General features: G+C 40.5%; 1 protein-coding gene across 1 annotated transcript in view; it reads right to left on the bottom strand.

Annotated features, from left to right (window-relative positions):
- Positions 1–21695, bottom strand: part of COL4A4 (collagen type IV alpha 4 chain) — a 121036-nt gene that overhangs the window by 73301 nt on the left and 26040 nt on the right. The window contains exons 4-18 of the mRNA XM_030831177.2: positions 17128–17262; positions 16301–16345; positions 15478–15594; positions 14636–14704; positions 11707–11742; positions 10311–10373; positions 9927–9962; positions 9672–9713; positions 6418–6498; positions 5537–5590; positions 5216–5275; positions 4282–4326; positions 3771–3824; positions 2941–3010; positions 2303–2407 (exon numbers count right to left, since the gene is read on the bottom strand). Of these exons, the coding sequence (XP_030687037.2) occupies positions 2303–2407; positions 2941–3010; positions 3771–3824; positions 4282–4326; positions 5216–5275; positions 5537–5590; positions 6418–6498; positions 9672–9713; positions 9927–9962; positions 10311–10373; positions 11707–11742; positions 14636–14704; positions 15478–15594; positions 16301–16345; positions 17128–17262 (1012 nt within the window). The remainder of the gene's footprint in view (positions 1–2302; positions 2408–2940; positions 3011–3770; positions 3825–4281; positions 4327–5215; positions 5276–5536; positions 5591–6417; positions 6499–9671; positions 9714–9926; positions 9963–10310; positions 10374–11706; positions 11743–14635; positions 14705–15477; positions 15595–16300; positions 16346–17127; positions 17263–21695) is intronic.

Raw genomic sequence — 21695 nt, 5'->3', positions numbered from 1 at the left:
CGTTATTGGGTGCATACGTGCTGGGGCTTTACGTGTATTATCAAACATTATCTTTACTCCTTCAACAACCTTGAAAAGTTCATACCTTATAGATAAGGCACAGAAAATTTAGGCCAAATATGAATACTAATAATCGTAGCTAACACAGTGAGTCTTTACTATATCCCCAGTTGTATTCTAAGAACTGTATACATATTATTTCTTTCAACTGTAACAAGAACTCCGTTTTGCAGACAGGAAAACTCAGGCACAGAGAAGTTTAATAAATGCCCAAGATCACACAGTTTGTAAGTACTAGAACCTGGAATGATTTTAGTCCATTGTGTAAACACATAACTATTTCACTATACTATACTGATTGGGAAGGTTGGGATTCAATCACAGGGGTCTGACTCCAAAACCCAACTCATCTCATGGTAAATACTATAGATGACTATAAAATAAAATATGTATAATAAAGGCTACATACAATGGTATGTTTAAAACAAAATGAACATGTACTCCTGTGGACTTGGCTACCATCTTGTCTTCATAACAGTCCTAAGACCTGACTCGGAATCTCCACAATCAGTCACTGGATGGTCCCAGATGCTGCCTGCTATCTCGTCCCAGTACCAGGGAGAATGCTCAACCAGCTTCCAAAAGGCAGAATGGGTTACAGTGTATGGCATATCGCAGCCTCGACCACCAACTGATAGGACATGAAATCAGTTCAGTTGTGGCCAGCATTAAAAACTTTTTTTTTTCAAAAGAAAAGAATGGAATAGAAAATAGAGTGTATCAGATACCCCAGAGATATTATTTTGTGAAATCTGTGTTTCAACCATATGTATGTATGTATGCATATATGTGTGTAATGTAATGTAAATGCTACAATATAAAAATTTTATATTTTATATACAATATAAAATTATTTCTTACTACAGGTTGGAGTCAAAATATGGATTCTTTTAAAAAAGATTTTTGGAATTAAGAAGCTTCCTGTTATACTTGGTTTGGAATCTGCTAGAGACAGGTGTTACTTACTCCCACTGGGTTTTGATTTCAATCTGCTGGAGGTGGTATTTTATTATAAACAAGCCCGAAAGGAGAAATGTAAGAGCGGGGTCTAGTGCCTCCCGACCAACAGAGTATTCTGTATGATTTATATAGTTCTGGGTCAATTAAGCCATGGCTGCGATATCGAAAGAGTAAATGAACTAAACAAAGCTTTATTTACTGCCTTTGTGGTCATCAGATCCTACAAACTGAAAGCTAGCTTTGTGAAACATTAAACAAGAACTTTGTAGTTCACAGTTGAATATCTCAAGAAACTTCTAACTCCTCAGGAACTATAACATGAAACAGACCGGATAAAATTACATTTATACCAGACTTTTCTCCCCACACGTTTAATCAGTCTTCCTGGGTTCACAGAATGCAAATATTCCCTAAACTTCCATTCTTAATCTCACTGGGAATATTAGCTAAGACAGCACTTGAAGGAGTTCAAAGTCCGTGTGTCAACAGGATTATTTCTCAGGCCTTTCATCAAATACTACCACGAGCCACAGGGGTTTTTTTGGGGGCGAGAGGGCTGTTGTTTTCTGTTTATTTTTTAACTAAGTCCGAATCAAAGTTTTATTTTTTAATTTGCAATTTTGTATTTCCACATTTCATGCAGAAGATTTAAGCTGGGGCCTAGGTGGATGAACTAAATTTTAACAAGTAGATGTCCATAGAGAGAGCCTTCCAAGAAAGTGGGAAAGACCTAAAGACACACTCTAACCCTAGCAGCAGTTTCCACACCTTAACTGCATCTGGTAGTCTTGTGGGAAGCTTGTTTTACATACATGTTTCTTATCACACCCCTGAGATAGTGATTGAATATTTCTGAGGTGCAGTCCAGGAGCCTGGATTTCTTCCAATTAAATGATTAATTGGTTTGAGCTCTGTGCTTCTTAATCCTGGCTGTGCATTAGAATTAAGCAGGGGTTGGGGGCGGGTGGTGGGTACTTCCCTGGCGGTCCAGTGGTTAGGACTCCGTGCTTCCAATGCAGGGGGCATGGGTTCGATCCCTGGTCAGGGAAATAAGATCCCACATGCTGCACAGTGCGGCCAAAAATAAAAAAGTATGGGGACCCTTTTATAATAGTAGATGCCTTGGTCCATCCATCCCTCAGAGAGTCCAACATTCCTGATCTGGGGTACGCACAGCCATCAGTATTTCTGAAACAACGCTAAGGTGATTTTAATATCAGCTAGAGTGGAGAGGCCCTGGTGTGGAAGAGGATGCAGCAAACCTGGCATGTAAAAGCCATACCTGCACAGACTTCGCCTGGTCTACCAGGGGGACCAGGGGGACCAGGTGGTCCAACAGCCCCCGTTTCTCCATAGCGGCCAGGGTGCCCTGGATCCCCTGGAGGCCCTGCCAAAGATAATGGCATAATGTATATAGTAAACATATATATACATTGAAAGGCTCACGCACAATCACTTTTCGTGAGCCTTGTTAAAGTATAACAGGAGATTGTTTTGCAGTTTCTCATCACGTTTAAAGTGCAATATCTTAGACCCTCCGCTGCAGACACAGGAAGTAGTGCGGAATTTGTCATCGATCTAGGCTGCTTTCTTCCTGGAGGCAGCATCTTGGCAGGTCTTAGTCAAATGGCTTCACACATTTCTAGCGATTAAAAAACCTACTTTCTGAAAGGTAACATAATAAAAATCCCAGCATGAAGTTCACCCACTAAAATAAAATTTGGTGTCTTATGGCTGATAGAGACAGACCAAGATGCACATCTCTACTTGCACTAATATAATTATACATTCATGTTAAAAGTGCGTATATGCAGCCTGCTGAGTGTGTAAACTACAGAAGGGCTAGGCCAAACCCTTTTTTTGGGACCATGCAAATCCCATTTCAGCATAATCCATAGAGAAAAAAAATGGAACACAAACCTTTGAGTGGAAGAGCTGGAGTTGCCAAAACCCCTGGTGGTCCTGGGTGCCCGCGGTCTCCAGGATCTCCCTGAAATCATTCATTCATTCACTTTTCTTAGAAATATTAATCTTTTTCTCATGTTTCCTGGCACTAAGTAAATATTAGCAACACCAAGTGGGCATTCATATAGGGAACAAAGCCTATAGGCTGACTAGAGAAATAAATAGCTCATGGTGGTCTAAGAGGAACAAAAGTATGAGATCTCCCACCTACAAGCAGAAGTTAACAGCCAACTGGGAAAGTTCTCCCCCCCCCCAAAAAAATTCGAACTCCAAAAATGCTTCCATGTGCATCAACTAGATACCTCTGAAGCCATGAAGTTTCTCAGATCTATTATGAGCATTAATGTCTAACTTGCACTCCAGAACAAATAGTTTATCTGCCTATAGGATCTGAACCTACATTTTAGCAGCAGATATTGTCCCCCTTAATTGTGTCACCTTAATGCCACCATGGCTTGTCCTGCACAAGTTCTAAGGTGAGGTCACATAAAAAGGAAAGAAAAAATGCAGTGGTGTTCAAAGCAAAGGACTCTCCACGGTTCCCTATGTTTTTAATCATGATACTGTATAATCCCTAGGGAATTTTTGAATCTCTCATTATTATTCACCTTCAAAAGGATCATTGCTCAAATGTAAAATGTAATCATTACCACATGCATTAAAATAATATAAGCAAAATGAACTGAGGTTTGAATGATTCTTTGAAATATTTTAAAAAATAAATTAGATAACGTAAGGGATATAGGATGTTATCAGACTGTACTCAAATAGGCTCACTTTTTTACCTTTGGACCAAGAAATCCAAACGGCCCAGGATCTCCAAACACTCCTGGTTCCCCCTACAAATAACCAAAAACATGCCTTTTTTAAGCATATATATTTATTTTTATGCACATATTTACCTACAAAATTTACAGGAAATAAAACAATGCATAATATATACAGTGTTGTTTTCATGAGGATCAAACAATGAAGGTAATTGCAGAACATCAGGGATGAAACATGCCTTTTTTAAAAAATGTGATTGGGTAACAAATTATCTCATTCTCATTTAATCTGAATGACCCATGCTCACCGAGATTCTGTACAGAATCTTAACACTGCTCTGGGGTTGCATCCGACAGTTTTGCTTTAGTTTTTGTACCCACAGTGAAATCATGTAACTTATAAAATAAATGTGTTCCCTTTCTCATTACTGTGTGTGAGTCTACAGGCCCCGGTACAACTTCTGGATGATAGTGAATTGCATTTACTAATGACTATGTATTTATCCTCTCTATAATCGTGTTCATTTACCTTTAATCCTGGAAAACCTGGAGAGCCGTAGAAGCCAGGGTCCCCCTAATAAATTCACAAGAATCAACACAAGCAGAATTAAAACAAATACATAAACCAGTTCAGTGAATCATTTTTCACCTTAGGAGATTGCTTTGTTGGTATTTAATCTTGTCTGCAAAGGTAGCTGGATAAAGGAAATAAATATAAAAGAGATTCCATTTCTTTATAACATTTGTTATTTTAATTGATCTTTAATCTTATTCAAAAAAATGAATGTACTTGACAGTGCTTTAAATTAAGAACACGGTTGTGTTGTTTTTGCTGTTCTTCCATTTCAATTTATTTAATTTAATGCTTGCACTGGGCTAAATATCTTTGAATCATCGCAGTGTAATTTGTCTAGAGATTAATAGTTGCTCTATGCATTATCAGCAATGAAAATTACTATGGAAGTCAATATTGTCTCGTTAAGTACTGAATCTGAGTCAGATGAACTCAATGCCCATGCTTGCCAAGGTCTGGCCTTCATAGTGACTCTATGAATGGGAATCCCATTAGTGACATGTGTGGAGATGTCTGAGGCCTGATGCTATATAGCTGTTTTCTAGCTACTGCCCCTAGATCAGTACCTTCTTTTATCAAATAGGCTTAAATGAACAACTCCAAGCTACTATCACACTGACACTGAGCCAGTAAGAAAATGCCACGATCCCATTACTTCCTGCCAAATCTCCCATCTTCTGCTTGTCTGTTTTATCCAAATGATGTCCATGAAAGGGATGCTCTGGGGCACTTAGCTATTACACAATTCTTGCTGACCAAAATATAGCATTCCTCTTAGAGATAATCTCCACTTTTGAACTCTCAGAAATATTGATCTAGCCTTATAAAAATGTGAGAGAGAAATGCCTCCAAACTCACTGAAGTTAAGGATGCCAAGAATGGTCCTTACCGGAGGTCCTGGAAACCCAGGAATACCTTTCTCTCCTTTTGTCCCAATACCGGGCTCCCCCTTAAAGAGACGACACTTTTAGAGGAGTTCAAGCAACAGTATTTCAGCAATACGAATGCAAAAACAAAACGAGAAATAAAAATTATTGCCAGCAGCTTAAAGAAAACAGCTACTTTGGAAATAGTCTTCCTACAGAATTATGATGAAATATTGAAAAGTTCTAGTAACATATCGGCATTTAAAGCAGTGATAATAACCATGTAAAAATTTTAAATTAAGATAGCACATCATACAATTTTTTAAGTTCTTTAAATAAATTACCTTGGGGCCTGGTGGTCCGGGAGGTCCAATGATTCCAGGCGTTCCTTTAATACCCTAAAAATCACAATGAATATAATCTGGCTTACCGGCTCTATTCAACATACTGAGTTCTATCTCTTTAAGAAATTACCTCTTTCAACAGCCATTCTCCTAATTTTTTAATGAGGGATTACTCGTCAACTGTCGGTAATTAGCAACTAAGATCCAAGCGCACCTTTGAACCTGACACTCTTCAGGAGGCCAGTTCTGTGTAAAAGGTGTAGCATTGGGCAGCGTGGGACAGCAGAGCGGTGGGGGGAGCCACCATGGACCCAGGGCAGCAGATGCAAGCTGGGAATGCAGCCACTGAGAGGAGAGGCTCCTTTTGAGCAAGGTAGTGAAACTGAATCCAGTAACTGAAAACTGATGGGAGAATGTGCACATGGCATCAGTAACATCAGTGCTGGAGGGTGACAAAGGAATTAATATTTGCCAAGAGTCTATTACATGCTCGGTTTTATGACTCTGTCACCTTTCAATTACCAAAGCATCAGATCCATATGTAACATCTAAAGGACAGCTGGATTTCCAGTGGTATTTTCAGCGACCATATCAAAGACATGAATGGGGGACTATATCCTGGAGGACATGTCACAGTTTAGCAGCCCAAGCTAGGTCTGCCACTCAACAGCCGGGTAAACTTGAGAACCCTGGTAACCTTTCCAAGTCTCACTTTTTCAACTCTTTATAATGAAACTAATAATAGTACCAACCTGTAAAGGTTACCCTGGGATCAAGGCAGCGTTGCATGTAGGTGCTCAGCTCTTCGCTGGCACGGGAACATGTTCAGAAAACGTTGGCTATGACTACTTTACCAAGGTCATATATGGATTGAAAATTACCTTTGCTCCTTTATAGAGACCAGAATCAGGTGGCTGCACCAGAAGGGTGGGTCCTGGAGAACCCTGCTGGCCAACCTCACCCTTTAAAAAAAATCAAGATAATAAGAATTTCATATTAACTTTAGTTTGAAATAAAAATGGAAACGAAGAAGACTTTCACCCACATATTGTGGTATAATGCTTACAAGCCTTTATGTCATGGATTTAAAATAAAAATTATGGCAAATACATCATGTAATTTTAAATGTTTATTGTTTTTCATAAATAATACATACTGTTAAAAATGAATTTAAAAAATAAAAGTAATCCATAATCCTACCATCCAGAGGTAATCTCTATTAAAACTTTGGTGCAGTTCTTTGTGGTGTGTGTGTGCTTGTATGTATGTGTGGGTCTATAACTGTGTATACACACATGTATACATATGTCTACATATACACATGTGCATGATATGCATGTGTGCATACATGTGTATGGGACTAAATGGTGTGTTAAACATAATTTGAAACTCTAATAGAAGACCCTTATTCAAAAAGACGCATACACCCTAATGTTCATTGCAGCACTATTCACAATAGCCAGGTCACAGAAGCAACCTAAAGGCCCATCAGCAGATGAATGGATAAAGAAGATGTGGTACATATACACAATGGAATATTACTCAGCCATAAAAAAGGAATTATACTGGGTCATTTGTAGAGACGTGGATGGACCTAGAGACTGTCATACAGAGTGAAATAAGTTAGAAAGAGAAAAACAAATACCATACATTAACGTATATATGTGGAATCTAGAAAAATGGTACAGATGAACCTGTTTGCAAGGCAGAAATAGAGACACAGATGTGGAGAACAAATGTATGGACACCAAGGGGGGAAAAGGCGGGTGGGATGAATTGGGAGTTTGGAATTGACATATATAAACTAATATGTATAAAATAGATAACTAATGAGAACCTGCTATATAGCACGGGGAATTCTACTCAATGCTCTGCAGTGACCTAAATGGGAAGGAAATCCAAAAATGAGGTAATATATGTATATCTATAGCTGATTCACTTTGCTGTACAGCAGAAACTAACACAACATTGTAAAGCAACTATACCCCAATAAAAAATATATATATTATAAGTAATACTATATAATAATAAACATAATTTAAATGTAGAATATAGTTTATATTGTATTAAAATTTAAAATCATTTAATATATTTTACAACACTATTTTTTGCACATTTTCCTATCACATCGGGTGGGCCAAAAGGTTCATTCGGTTTTTTCCATAAGATGGCTCTAGTAGCACTTAGTTGTCTTTAACTTCATTCGGAACAATTTTGTTAGACCGTATGTGACAGGTGTCACGTCAGCGTGCATTTAAAAAAAGACATCAAAATTGGTGAATTTTTGTGTAGCCATTTTAATATTGGAGATGGAAGAAAAAAAGCAACATTTTCGGCATATTATGCTTTAAAAGGTAAAAACGCAACTGAAACACACAAAAAGATTCGTGCAGTATATGGAGAAGGTGCTGTGACTGATCGAACATGTCAAAAGTGGTTTGCAAAGTTTCGTGCTGGAGATTTCTCACTGGATGATGCTCCATGGTCAGGTAGAGCAACTGAGGTTGAGACGGTCAAATTGAAACAATAATTGAGAACAATCAACATTATACCATGCAGGAGATGGCCGACATACTCAAAATATCCACATCAAGCATGGAAAATCATTTGCACCAGCCTTGGTTATGTGAATCGTGTTGATGTTTGGGTTCCACGTCAGCGAAAAAAACCTTCTTGACCATATTTCCACATGCTATTCTCTACTGAAACGTAATGAAATAGTTCTGTTTTTAAAACAAATTGTGACGGGCAATGAAAAGTGGATACTGTACAACAATGTGGAATGGAAGAGCTCGTGGGGCAAGCGAAATGAACTACCACCAACCACACCAAAGGACGGTCTTGATCCAAAGAAGGTGATGTTGTGTATATGGTGGGATTGGGAGGGAGTCCGCTATTATGAGCTCCTTCCGGAAAACCAAACGGTTAATTCCAACAAGTACTGCTCCCAATTAGACCAACTGAAAGTGGCACTCGACAAAAAGCGTCCAGAATTAGTCAACAGAAAACGCATAATCTTCCATCAGGATAATGCAAGACCGCATGTTTCTTTGATGACCAGGCAAAAACTGTTACAGCTTGGCTGGGAAGTTCTGATTCACCCATCGTATTCACCAGGCATGGCACCTTTGGATTTCCATTTATTTCAGGCTTTACAAAATTCTCTTATTGGAAAAAATTTCAATTCCCTGGAAGAATGTAAAAGGCACCTGGAACAGTTCTTTGCTCAAAAAGATAAAATGTTTTGAGAAGATGGAATGATTAAGTTGCCTGAAAAATGGCAGAAGGTAGTGGTACAAAAGGGTGAATACGCTGTTCAATAAAGTTCTTGGTGAAAATGAAAAATGTGTCTTTTATTTTTACTTAAAACCGAAGGCACTTTTTGGCCCACCCAATAAGTACTAGAACCTGGAATTTCCCCACATCATGACGTCTTCCAGTATATTTTTGGCAAGCGTGTTAAATGGCTGTACCATAAATTTCCCAACCACACTGGAACTCCATGAGAGCGGAGATCAGGTCTGTCTCGCCAAATCCCCACACCAAGCACCAATACTAGCCTGGCACAGGGTAGATGCTCAATATCTATTTACCCCCAGTTGTTGAAAGAGCCCCTCACCGACTCTTAAGCATTCAGATTGTTTCCAGATGAGCTTCCACCTTAAGGCACTTTTCTAAAGTTTATCCTTACCTAGTTTTGTGTTTCAGCAGAAAGGACTATGGGTGTGAGGGGTGGACGGTGTGTTGCTCAATGCTTTGGGTCACAGTTATTCATATTTTTATTTATGTGTGAAGTTTAGGACTCTGATGAAATTTGGCAAGTTAAGCTAAACAAATCCATAATTAAACAAATTGTTACCCCGGATATATTATCAGAAATATTCCATGTCTTTGGGCTAGGGGGAAGTGTGTTATATAAATTAAATTGAATTTACTGTTAGGTTTTGTCAGAACTGTCATTTTATAGTCAAGGGTAATGGTGTCATAATAATTCAGCAAAGAAAAATTCTCAGCCATGAAGCTGTACAGTGACGAGAGAACGAACACAAGTTAAGTGGTAATCAGAACCGTCTCCTCGACCCGGGTAGCCCATACATTTTAACATGTGCTCCTCCACGCAAAAGGGAGTTCTTACCGGGTCTCCCATTTGCCCCTTTACTCCCACGCCAGGATTACCCTGGAAAAGAAAAGAAAAAGGAAACTAATTGCTTTGGAATATTAAAAAGTAATTACAAGTAATAAGACTTCTGGTTAAGCAATTTGTTGAAGTGTATTTATTAAATAGTTCGGGAATTCTAAAAAGAGGGAAGACATGATTCTGACAAATATTAGTGTCACTTATCTCATTGTACATGGACTTCATTTGTGTATCTTACTCATGGCCGCCTACCTTCAAACCTGGACTCCCAGGAGGGCCTGGAGGTCCCTAAATCAACAGCAAAAACACACAAATCAGTTATCAGTGATGGAGATCAGACTGTGCCCTTATTGGTTGTCCCAAGCTCCTCTTTAGGAAACGCTTAATTTTGAAACACACATGATGGACTTCCTACCATGGCTGGGCTGCTTGCCCCCCACCTCCACCCCCCTCCTGCCTCCCACCCCCCTCCTGCCCCCCACCTCCAGGGACCCGTGCTTCAGGAGGGACTCACGCTCATAATGGTGGGTGTATCTCGGCCTGAATTGCCCAAGACTGCAATTCTGCTTTCTTTTGCTTGATTTAAATATCAAGTCAGGGCTTTTGGAGAGACAGAATCAACAGTGCTGTACTTACTGCCAACCCCGGCTCTCCTGGATATCCCACTGGGCCTGCTGGTCCTCTCACTCCCCTTGAGCCCTAAACATGAGAAAAATCAGTAAATTCTTTACCAGAAACCATAATCATCGTTCACGGGAGAGCTGCATGTAATCCCAGTTGGATAAAGACCTCCGGAGAAATCACAGTCCCGGCCACACCTGCCCTGCTGCGTCATCTTGAACAGTAGCTCTGATAGAGCTGGGAAAAGGGCACAGAGCTGGCAGGCAGTAGCACTTGTTGGGTGTGACTAACTCCTACGTTTGGGATTAAGACCCAGAGATCAATCTACTTATTCACAAATAAATCTTGTAGTAGCAAAAGTAGAGAACAAAGAAACCTTGTTACTCCTAAATTCCATATATGTTATAAATTTAATATACATCAAAATGCTTTTACAATATTAATATTACTTAGCATTAAATAAATTATTAATGTAGTTATACTCTAATATATCCTTTCAACATGCCCTGTAAGATCAGTGTGAATAGAAATGTCCCCAATTCAAGATCAAGGTAATTAAGCCATAAACAATTTCCTGCAACATGTTAAGTTACAGCAGAATAACACACAAATTCACAAGGAAAGGTTATAGTTGGGCAGTTCTAGAAGTATGGAGAAAGGGGCTCTGTTCTCCCACTCACCCTGCCCATGTCAAATGATTTGAGAGTGTGCAATGGCATTACTCTCTCCTAGAGAATGAATTGGTATTTATTTTAACAGTGACACCAAGGTATCTCACTGATAACGTAGAACTGAGCTGCCGGAGTAGTAAGAAAAAAACAACCTGAGAAAGTAATCCTGTCAACAGCCAGAAGTTACCAAACACAATTATAGGTGAACCATTAGGAGGCCAAATTGCTTTCAGTTTTAATCTTGTGAATATTGATGAATTGCAAAGACAAATATAATCATTGAATCACAAATTCCAGGAACGTGAAGATAGGGCAAAATACTAAACATAATACACAATTACTGATTCAGCAAGCAAAATCATTTTCACTGGACATATATTATTTAGGTAGTTTCTAAGCGGAATTATCTTCCTAAATATTAAGCGACTATAGCTATCCAAGCAATACCAAATGATCACTGCAAGATAGAAGTGAAAGGTAAGCCGGAGCTTACTGAGATTCAAGGGCGGCTCTGTGGGCCCAGGACCTGTGCAGTCACACAGGGCCTCATGCTTGATTTAATGCTCTGCTGTCACCATCTTAAAATTTGTAATAATTTTTGAACAAGAGACCTACATTTTCATTTTGCACCAGGTGGGCCCTGCAAATTAGGTAGCTGGTCCTGCTGAGATGCAAACTAGTGGAGACCATAGGCTATCTGAGGAGCAAACAGAAGCGCATGGCCTGCCCAGAAGACTTACTGGTAAGCCGGGAGGTCCTGGGTCCCCTCTGTCACCCTGCAATAGTATCAGGACATTGCATTAGAAGAGCAACACCATTTCCCTAAAACACACAACATAAAAGTAAACACACACACACAGGACTTATTTGGACTGTCTGTGCAGTTTGTTCAGTTTTTCAGTGTTGAAAAGACAGCTGTGGAAGGGCTCTATGGAGGTGCTTTTCTGTCTCCATTCTTAAGCCCTGAATTCTACTTCTACCCAGCTGAAACCAGGGAAAGATTGCTGGAGTCGTGAGGACATGGAATCAAGATGAGATTTCATCTTTCAGTTTAAAATGTTCTAAAGAAAAAAACAAAGCTCTAAATTCTCGATCCAGTGGTCCCATTTCATCAGTTTAACTGTCTGTCATCTGATTGGCAGACCGTTGCTCCCTTAATTAACACCTGTTATCACCCAGGAGCAAATGTAAAGGGAATTCGTGTGGAAACACTCTCTGCCACTGTGCACACCTACCGCTTTGTGACTCGACTCTGCCCCGAGACTCTACTCACTTGAAAGGATCAAGGGGTGTATATTCTCTTGAATACAGACTCTTCCTTTTTTTTCCAAAATGTAAAATATACCGCAAAATATACGTATGATAAAATTTAACATTTTAACCTTTTTTAAGTGTACGGTTCTGTGGCATTAAATACATTCACCATGTTGTGCAACCATGTTGTGCTTCCATTGTCCAAGCTTTTCCATTTCCTCATGGAAACCCTGTATCCATTAAACACTAGCCCTCCATCCCCCCTTCCCCAGCCCCTGGCAAGCACCATCTACTTTCTGTCTCTATGAATTTGACTACTCTAGGGACCTCATCTAAGTGGAATCACACATTTTTCTGTCCTTTTGTGACCAGCTTATTACACTCAGCATAATGACCTCAGGGTTCAACCATGTTGTAGCACGCTTTAGAATTCCCTGACTTTTTAAGGCTGAATAATATTGTGTTGTACGTGTGTACGTACTACACTCTGTTCATCCATTCATCAGTAGGTAGACACTTGGGTTGCTTCCACCTTTTGGCTATTGTGAATAGGCTGCTATGAATATGGGTGTACACATATCTGTTTGAGTTCCTGCCTTCATTTTTGGGAGAACATATCTAGAAGTAGAATAGCTGGGTCATAGGGTAATTCCACATTTAAGTTTTTGAGCAATCACCCTACCATTTTCCACAGCAGCTACACCATTTTACATTTCCACCAGCAATGCACAAGGGTCCCGACTCTTCCACATAATTACTAACACATTATTTTGTTTTTCTTTTTCTTTTTTTAATAATAATCATCCAAATGGGTAGGAAGTGGATATAGGCTCTTAAAACCATTGTTTCTCCAAGGTTATCGATCTGCATGCCACTTTCATTAGGGATCCTCTGTTTCTCTTTAAGATGAGGAACTCTCTATATTCATCTCCCTTTCTGTCTTGCTTGTTGTTTCTTGCACAATTACCAAAAACTACTCACCATAACTAATATTGTACCGTACATTATACTTTACAATACATGGCAGTATTAACTATTATAACAGACCATCAGCACTGAGAGGAAGGCAGGGTAAATATTAATTTCCTTTCACAAATAAGGCAAATGAGGGGCTTCCCTGGTGGTGCAGTGGTTGAGAGTCCGCCTGCCAATGCAGGGGACACGGGTTCGTGCCCCGGTCCGGAAAGATCCCACATGCCGCGGAGCGGCTAGGCCCGTGAGCCATGGCCGCTGAGCCTGTGCGTCTGGAGTCTGTGCTCCGCAACAGGAGAGGCCACAACAGTGAGAGGCCCGCGTACCGCAAAAAAATAATAATAATAATAAAAAAAACTAAGGAAAATGAGGCTCAGAGAGGTTGAGGGGGTTGCTTAAAGTCACAGTAGTAGGTAAGGGTCAGTTCACTCCTTCCAACACATCATACTGGTTCCTAGAATGACCCTGTTTTTGATGTTAAGTTTATGAATGTATCATTTAAGCTATAAATAGAAGCACAGTGCTTGCTGTCTAACAAGTAAGACTAGGCACAGAGGCTATAAACACATACTGTAAGCTCACTTAAGGGATCACCGCTCAGGTGTGGCCACTCCAGGTGGCACAGAACTTGGAATCTGATAGAGGCCATCTAGGACTACTTTTATCTAATTATTGTAGAATATCTTTCCTTAAGAGAAATGACCATGTCTTGAAAATGTACTGTATCTCTCCTCTTGAGTCTATCGTATCTAGTGATCTCCTTCTGCTCATCCACGGCTACTCAGATTAGAGAGAGGCGGTGGTCATTCAAGAGTTTATTTCTGAATATTTGTACATCATTCTCTGTGAAAAACACAAAAGCATTTCATTTGCTAAGGATAGTGCTATCAGGTTTCTACAATTTTCAAGTTCAATAGTGGTGACTTCTATCATCATGAATGGTAAATATTAATATCACAATATTTTAACTACAAAGTAATTAATGATTCTCAGCTGGAAGTGATTTTTCCCCCAGGAGACATCTGGTAATGTCTGGAGATATTGTTTGGGTGTGGGGGGTGGGGGTCAGGGGGGTGTTACTGGCATCTAATGGGTAGACACCAGGGAAACTGTTCAACATCCTACAATACACAGGTCAGCCTCCACGACAAATGATTCACCGGCCCAAAATGTCAACAGTGCCGAGGCTGAGAAACTCTGAAATAAATGTATTCATTGCAACTCTGCGAGAATCATGGGGAGGGAGGGGAATTTTGCAGCCAGAGAAGCTAAAGCCAAGCGCCTTCACACAAGAAGTATGGGTCATCCCAGAGGGTCAGGGTAATGATCAAAACCAGTATCCTCAGAGCCATTTTAAAGGAAATCTCAGTCCATGTGTTTTCTGCATGGGTTTACTTATATAGAAAAAAATTGTTTTAAACCCATCCTGATTGTAAAGCTTACCTGAATACCTTTAATGACACCTAAAATGAACACTGAATTTCCTTTTTCTCCTTTTTTCCCAAGAAGGCCCTGAAAATAAAATAGTCACTTTAAGAGAGGAAAAGAGCATATTACTATTTCTGTATTTTCTTTTGCAAATGAAATATTACTCACCAATAAAATTACCATTATAATCATATTTCACTAGTGGAGATTTCTTTATTCTCATTTTTATTATCATCCTAAGGTTGTCATATATACTTATTTAATATTTGGTTAAGATCTACTGAGGAATCTCCTAAGACAGAATATCTACTAATATATTATATTATATTACGTGGCCGTGAGCCACGGCCACTGAGCCTGCGCGTCCGGAGCCTGTGCTCCGCAACGGGAGAGGCCACAACAGTGAGAGGCCCGCGTACCGCAAAAAAAAAAAAAAAAAAAAAATTCCTCTCGTCTTGAAATACCTAGAGGGGTTTATGTATCTGCAGTGAACCCTGAATGATAAACAACCTAAGCTTTGCTAAGTGGCCTCCCTTCCCCTATCATCCATTCTCTGTATTGCAGCCAGGAGCATCATGATAGAACATCAGTCGGATCATATTTCTTCCTTCCTTAAAACCATCCAGTGCATTCCCATGGCATGGAAAAGAAAACCCAGCTTCCTTCCATAGTCTACAAGGCCCCGTGTCTTCTACGTCCTGCCCAACTCTCTGTCCTCATCCTCCAGTCACCCGCATTTGTTCACCAGGCTCCCAGTACACTTGCAATAACTCTGTTTCTCGAACACATCCAGCCTGCTCCCACTGGAGGGCCTTTTCACTTAAGATTCCCACTAGGCTGAACTGTGGCTGTCTTACTGGGGAGCCTTGTGGGCCAGGAGCTCCTCTTTCTCCTGGAAAGCCTGGAGCACCTCTTGAGCCGTTGTAACCATCTATGCCAGATTTGCCTCTGGATCCAGGAGGCCCTGGGTGCCCCTGCAAGAAACAAAATGATAGGTGAAGTATTTTTGCAAGAATACCATAACAAAAAGGTTCTGTGATATGGGTCCCCAAATTATGGCAACTGTGACTCACATGTCGTTCAGTTTTGTGAAACTTCCTTCCCCACCCACAAGAACTACGTAGCATAGTAAAAATAAATAAATCTATTTTCATATACCCCAATTTAAATTAATTTAGTCTGGAGTATTTTCAGAGATCAGGGAGGAAATCTTCCTTGAAATCCTTAGAAAAACTCTAATGAATTATAAACCCTGCCAAATACCTTTTCCTTCTTTCCTCTGGTTTTTGTATAAGCAATGAGAGGTTTGAGCCCACTCCCACCATTAGGACTCACCAGCAAATAAAAACTTTTGTAATGAGTATAAATTTATTTCCAGAACATTGTACTTGACCTGACAAGTATACGAGCTCATATCTTGGAATGCTTTTCTCCAATCTTTTTGAAAACCTTGTTCTTCAAGTAAAATGTTCTGGTCTCAGAGTTATTACACAAAATTGAAATGCAAGCACCCTTCCATTTACTAAAATAAGAAAATAAAGAAGAGTTTGCCATATATATTATATATAATATATATCATATAAATATATTTTATATATATACAAAACATGTGATTTTAAGGGCTTTGATGAGTGTCCCTCCCTTCTTTAAAATAAATGGAGAAAATTTAAGGATACTTACAGGTATCCCATCCAAACCTGGGAATCCAGGAACACCGGTTGGACCCTAAAATCCCAGAAAATAAAACGAAGATATAAAAGCTACTAAATTATTAGATTAACAGGTTAATTTACTTAAAAACATTAATAATTAATAACTTGTTTTAAAAACAAAACCTTATCAGTCATTGTCATCTATTTTTACATTAAGGAGCTCAAATGCCAACATTTGGAAATCAACCATTTGTGCTTTTCTTTTTGTACTTAGGAAGCCAACATGGCAATATTAGTTCAAAGAATACATTCAATACCCTATAACTGGAAACTCAACTTCTCAGACTCTATTTATCCTAGAGAAACAAACTCTTAAATGTAAACACAGGTAATTTACAGGAGTGTTTTTGCACACTTGCACTACACGAAGTTGGACTAGGATCTCAAATTCTCATCAACAGGGAATAGACTATAGTTTTATCCATATTATGGCATATCATAGAGTAAAGGAGTAAATTCAATCTACATAAATTGATATGAAATGATCTCCAAGCCATATGGTTGAGTAAAAAAGAAGGCTCTGCATGATACATATAGTATCAGTTAGGTTGTTTTAAAAAGCCATAAAGAAAACCACTCCTTACTGGGTAAACTCATGTATTTAAGTGCCTAGAAAAGGTCCAGAAAGGCATGCTCCTCTGGAAAGGGGTTAGGAATGAGGACTGAATATCGAAGAGGAGTTTAGACTTGATTTTTCTAAGGTTCCGATAGGTACTACTCGTGATTATTAGAAAATCTGGCATAGCAATTCTGGTGAGGGTTTAATATGAATCTTTCACTTAAGAAGAGGCTTACCTTATCACCCTTGTCACCTGCTGCTCCAGGAAGGCCACTGTCACCTCTCATCCCTTTCTCTCCTGGAATTCCAATGGGTCCTGGTGGCCCCAGGGGTCCAATAGGACCCTGTGGCCCTGGTGGTCCTGGTTGACCCTAAGAAGCAAGATTAAAAAGGCAGGGGGATGGATGACTCTTAAGTAACATTTTCTAACAAAAAAATATGGTGACTTGGGTTTACAGAAGACTGGAAAATTAAAGATGGAGCAAACTCTAATAATAGAAGCACAAACGATCAATTAATTATAAAAAAAGAAAATGTTGCCTTTTTCCATCTGAATCAAAGCTGTACGATAAATTTGAATTACTGCATGTACACACACATCTATAAACTGATTATAGTTCTCTTACTATTTTCATTCTGTCATTGAAATTTATAAATCTTGAGCTGTTTAGTGCAGTAAGGAATTTTTAAAAATCAAAGTCTCATTAGCATTATGTAAGTGACACAAGGTAAGAGTGAGGAAAAAGTGCCAGATATTTTATTTACTTCAAATGGCTCATAATTTGTCTGCCCTTTTAGGGGGAAACATTTCTTTCTTAGCTGCTTTTATCTAATTTCTTATCCATAATTTGGAATCAGGCTCTCCATGTCGCATTATTTTTACGCAATCCAACTTTCTTTCCATAAATGAAAACATCACCTTTTATTTTAGGCAAAGAAGTTTCAGGAACTCAGTTCTCCCCCTAAACCCACAGTGGGAACATCTCTGGGACAAAGATGAGGAACTCCTTGCTCCCTTTAAGCCTGTTCTCCACTGCATTTAGATGCACTGTTGCAGTGAATGAATGTTCAGTTACGACAGGGAGTCTCACGGCTCTTTCTAGGAGTAGGAAGGTTGGTATGTCTCAGCATCAGTTTCTCTAACTTCCGGATGATCGTATCTAGCTGCCTCTTTGACATCTCCTTGAATACGATGGTACCTTCAGCTTAAAAAAATCCAAAATGGAACTTTTGATTTTACCCCCAAATTTGATTCTCCATCCACTGTCTCTATCTACCCAGAATCCAGCCCCAGAATCCTGGGATTCATCCTCGATATTCCTCTTTCTGCCACACCTACATTTAACCCATGATCGATTCCTAGCATTTCACTCCCGAAATGGGTCTGAAACTCACCCACCTCACTGTCTGCCTTGCTGTGACCCTGCAGGTCAGCATCAGTGAGACCGGTGTTCCAGGCTCCCAAATGGCTTTCCACCTTCCTCTAACCCTCCTCCCTGCCTCTCTTCAAGTGACATTAAAACAGAAATCAGAGGGACTTCCCTGGTGATACAGTGGTTAAGAGTCTGCCTGCCAATGCAGGGGACACGGGTTCATGCCCTGGTCCGGGAAGATCCCACATGCCGCGGAGCAACTGGGCCCGTGAGCCACAACTACTGAGCCCGCATGCCTGGAGCTGGTGCTCTACAACAGGAGAGGCCACCGCAACGAGATGCCCACGCACAGCAACTCAACTAGAGAAAGCCCGTGCACAGCAGCTAAGACCCAATGCAGCCACAAATAAATTTATTAAAAAAACAAAAAAAACAGAAATCAGATCATGGCATGGCTCTGCTTTTTAAACTTTCATTGTCTTCCCACTACATGTAGAATAAACCTCGTGCTCCTCCCTTCCAGGCCTTACAGGGTGTGGCCCCAGATTCCCTTGCACCCCATGCTGTGCCCGCCCCACACTCACTAAGACCCAGCCACGCTGCTCTTTTCTGTCTTCGGGCCTCGGTGCGAGCATTCTCTCTAGATCTGCACATAACGGGGATCTCTCCTAAACTGCCACCAGTGAAGCAGGATCTCCAATTCATCCTCACCCCCATTAGTCTCCCTCAGGGTATCCTGTCCACTTCCTTCTTAGCATCTTAGCATTTCACAGTTTTTAAATTATGTATTTGCCCATTAGTTTGTTGTCTGCTCTCCGACTAGACACTAGCACCATAAGGGCAGGGATATCTGCTCACCAGTTAAGTCTTCCATCTACCATCTACCGTGGCCTTTGGCTCAGGAATGAATGAATGAATGAGGGACAGACGTGGCAGTGACTATGCTCACAGGCTTAGTGGTCCAGCCTGACCACCCATCCGCTCCAGACACACGCTACGAGGGCCCTGTATGATCAGGAAAGTGATTTTTGAATGCTGCAAAAAGCTATTCTATCAAATGTAATCTTTATGACATACAGATTGATTTTACACATTCAAACTTGTTTACTTTTTATGAAATAATCAACTCATGGGAACAATGAGGCTCTTCAAATGAATTTAAGAATCTAAAATCAGGGTTTCTAAATGATACTTCTAGCCTCAGCATTCAATCTCTCTCTATCTAAAATCAGGGTTTCTAAATGATACTTCTAGCCTCAGCATTCAATCTCTGTCTATAATTTGATGTGAGCAGAAGGTATCTCAGATTCGTATGTTTTTTTAAATAACTCGCTTTTGCATTCTTAAGATAATACTCTTAGATTAAATAAAGAGAAGCTTTATAATGAGACGTTTATAACAAGGCTTTGGCGGATGCAGGGTGATCTGGTCACATGACACCATGCCCTGTGGTGGCTAATGTGTCCAGCTGTGTTGTCTTAACACATGTCAAAATCCATGCTTTATTTCACTACAGTTTGAAAACACTCTGTATTCATCTGAAGTCAGGCTGTCACCTGCAATTATTTTATGCTTTTTAAAAATTTTCCAAAGATTTAAGAAAAAATCATTTAATATCCCCTTTCCCGACCCAAACAACACGGATAACTGCATTCAGAGAGCAAGTAAGTCTTGATATGTGGAGAGAAAAGCTGAGTGGATTTCAGGAGACATCTGCTTAGAACTTTTAAACCTCTGGGCAATTTCAACCTTAGTGCTCAACTCTAACCATGCACGGGACCCTGTATAAGAATGTAGGGCTATCCTTCGGGTGTATGGGGCCCAGGGAAAAATATGTTTTGGAGAATCCCACGTACATAAAAATTTGAGTCACCTGAAATCAGTGTATCAGTGTCATTCTGGTGACCCAATCTCAGGAATTCCATGAACGAAGAACAAAATCCCACAAGCGGGCAAGGGAGGCTGTCCTATCAGGCGGCCACCCTCTGGATACCAGGGCCTGGCCATGGGGCCCCAGCCCAGCCCAAGAGCATGAACCCCAGAGCTCCTCATGCGGTCAACTCCCACTGGATAAAGGGTCAGAGAGCATCCTGTTGAAACTACTTTTAAGCCCAAGATGGCGCCACTGCTGCCTGGGTGCCACTTCAGCAAACTTATGTAACTTCTGTGCCCCTGTAAACGCTCCTCATAAACAGAAATGGAATCCATCCAGGCAGCTAATTGCCAGACGCCAAGCCAACTTCGGGCTCTACGCGTACTTCCTTGTTCCTTATTCATTTCTCTTTTTCTCTTCCTTGTTCCTTATTCTTTATCCTATAAAGGCTTCTTGATTTCTCCCCATTTTGCAGTTCTCCGGATCCTTGGGAACAGAGGCTGCCCACTTCATGAGGTGTTAAATAAAATTTGTTTGTACCACCTAAACCGTCTTGAGTTTTAACAACCTTAAAGGGAAGAAACAGATGCTGGGACCCATCGGTCCTGGTCCCCAGTGAGGCCCTGCCTGAGGCGGGGCCTGGGGTCAGGAGCCCTGCTTGTCCTGGTCTAAGGACAATAATGCAAGAATATTCCCCACATCATCTTTGGTAATATCAAGGAAAACTGGAAATCCCATAAAAATCCCAAATGAAACTGATTGAATAAATTATGGTATCTTCATACAATGAAATACCGCACAGGCTGTCTTAGCCTGGGTGCCCCAGAAGCAAATTAGGACACGGCATCAATGCAAACGGTTTAATTGAGAATAAAGGAGACATGGTAAGAAGGAGACGGGATGAAGGAGCAGGGATGTGACACAGAGAAGGAAAGGCAGCCCATAAGGCTGTGCTATCAAGCCAGTTACCACCGTGGGTTACTGGAGCTTAACCCAGAGCGGAAACTCTGGGTGTCAAGGTAGAATACACACCTCAGAGTTATCCGGCCCGGAGTAAGGGAGTTAGGGTGTTTACCTCACTGGTGGAGGGCCACTGACGGTGGGTGGGAAGTGTCTGCTCCTGGGGCTTTGAGAAAGCCCACAGACAAAGAGATGAAGAGACTGGCAGCTGGAGACCCCCCCTTAACTCCCCCCCAAAACAGGAGCACTGAAGTAATAGGCCTCAGGGAAATGCACAGGGCCCAGACACTGAAAGATGAAGTAGGTCTCTCTGGATGGATATAGAACAGCCTTGTGATACTCATGAAGAAGAAACAGAATGACTGAGCTCCAGGCTCTGCAGTCAGCGCCTGTGCGTGAAGCCCAGGCCCACACTTACTAGCTGTGGGACCTTGGGCACGTTTCTTAACCCCTCTGTTCCTCAGCTTCTTTATCTGTCAGTGGCTTGTGGACATAAAAAGAACAATGCATGTAAGGTGTTTAGCATAGTGCCTGCATAGTAATGCTAGCTATCGTTATTATACATGATTGTTATTATAAATAGTTCATTGTTAAGTGG

Source organism: Globicephala melas, chromosome 7, assembly GCF_963455315.2.
Source record: "Globicephala melas chromosome 7, mGloMel1.2, whole genome shotgun sequence".
Classification (NCBI taxonomy): Eukaryota; Metazoa; Chordata; class Mammalia; order Artiodactyla; family Delphinidae; genus Globicephala; species Globicephala melas.
The sequence above is the reverse complement of the archived record's forward strand: the minus strand, read 5'-3'. Positions and strand labels throughout refer to the sequence as shown.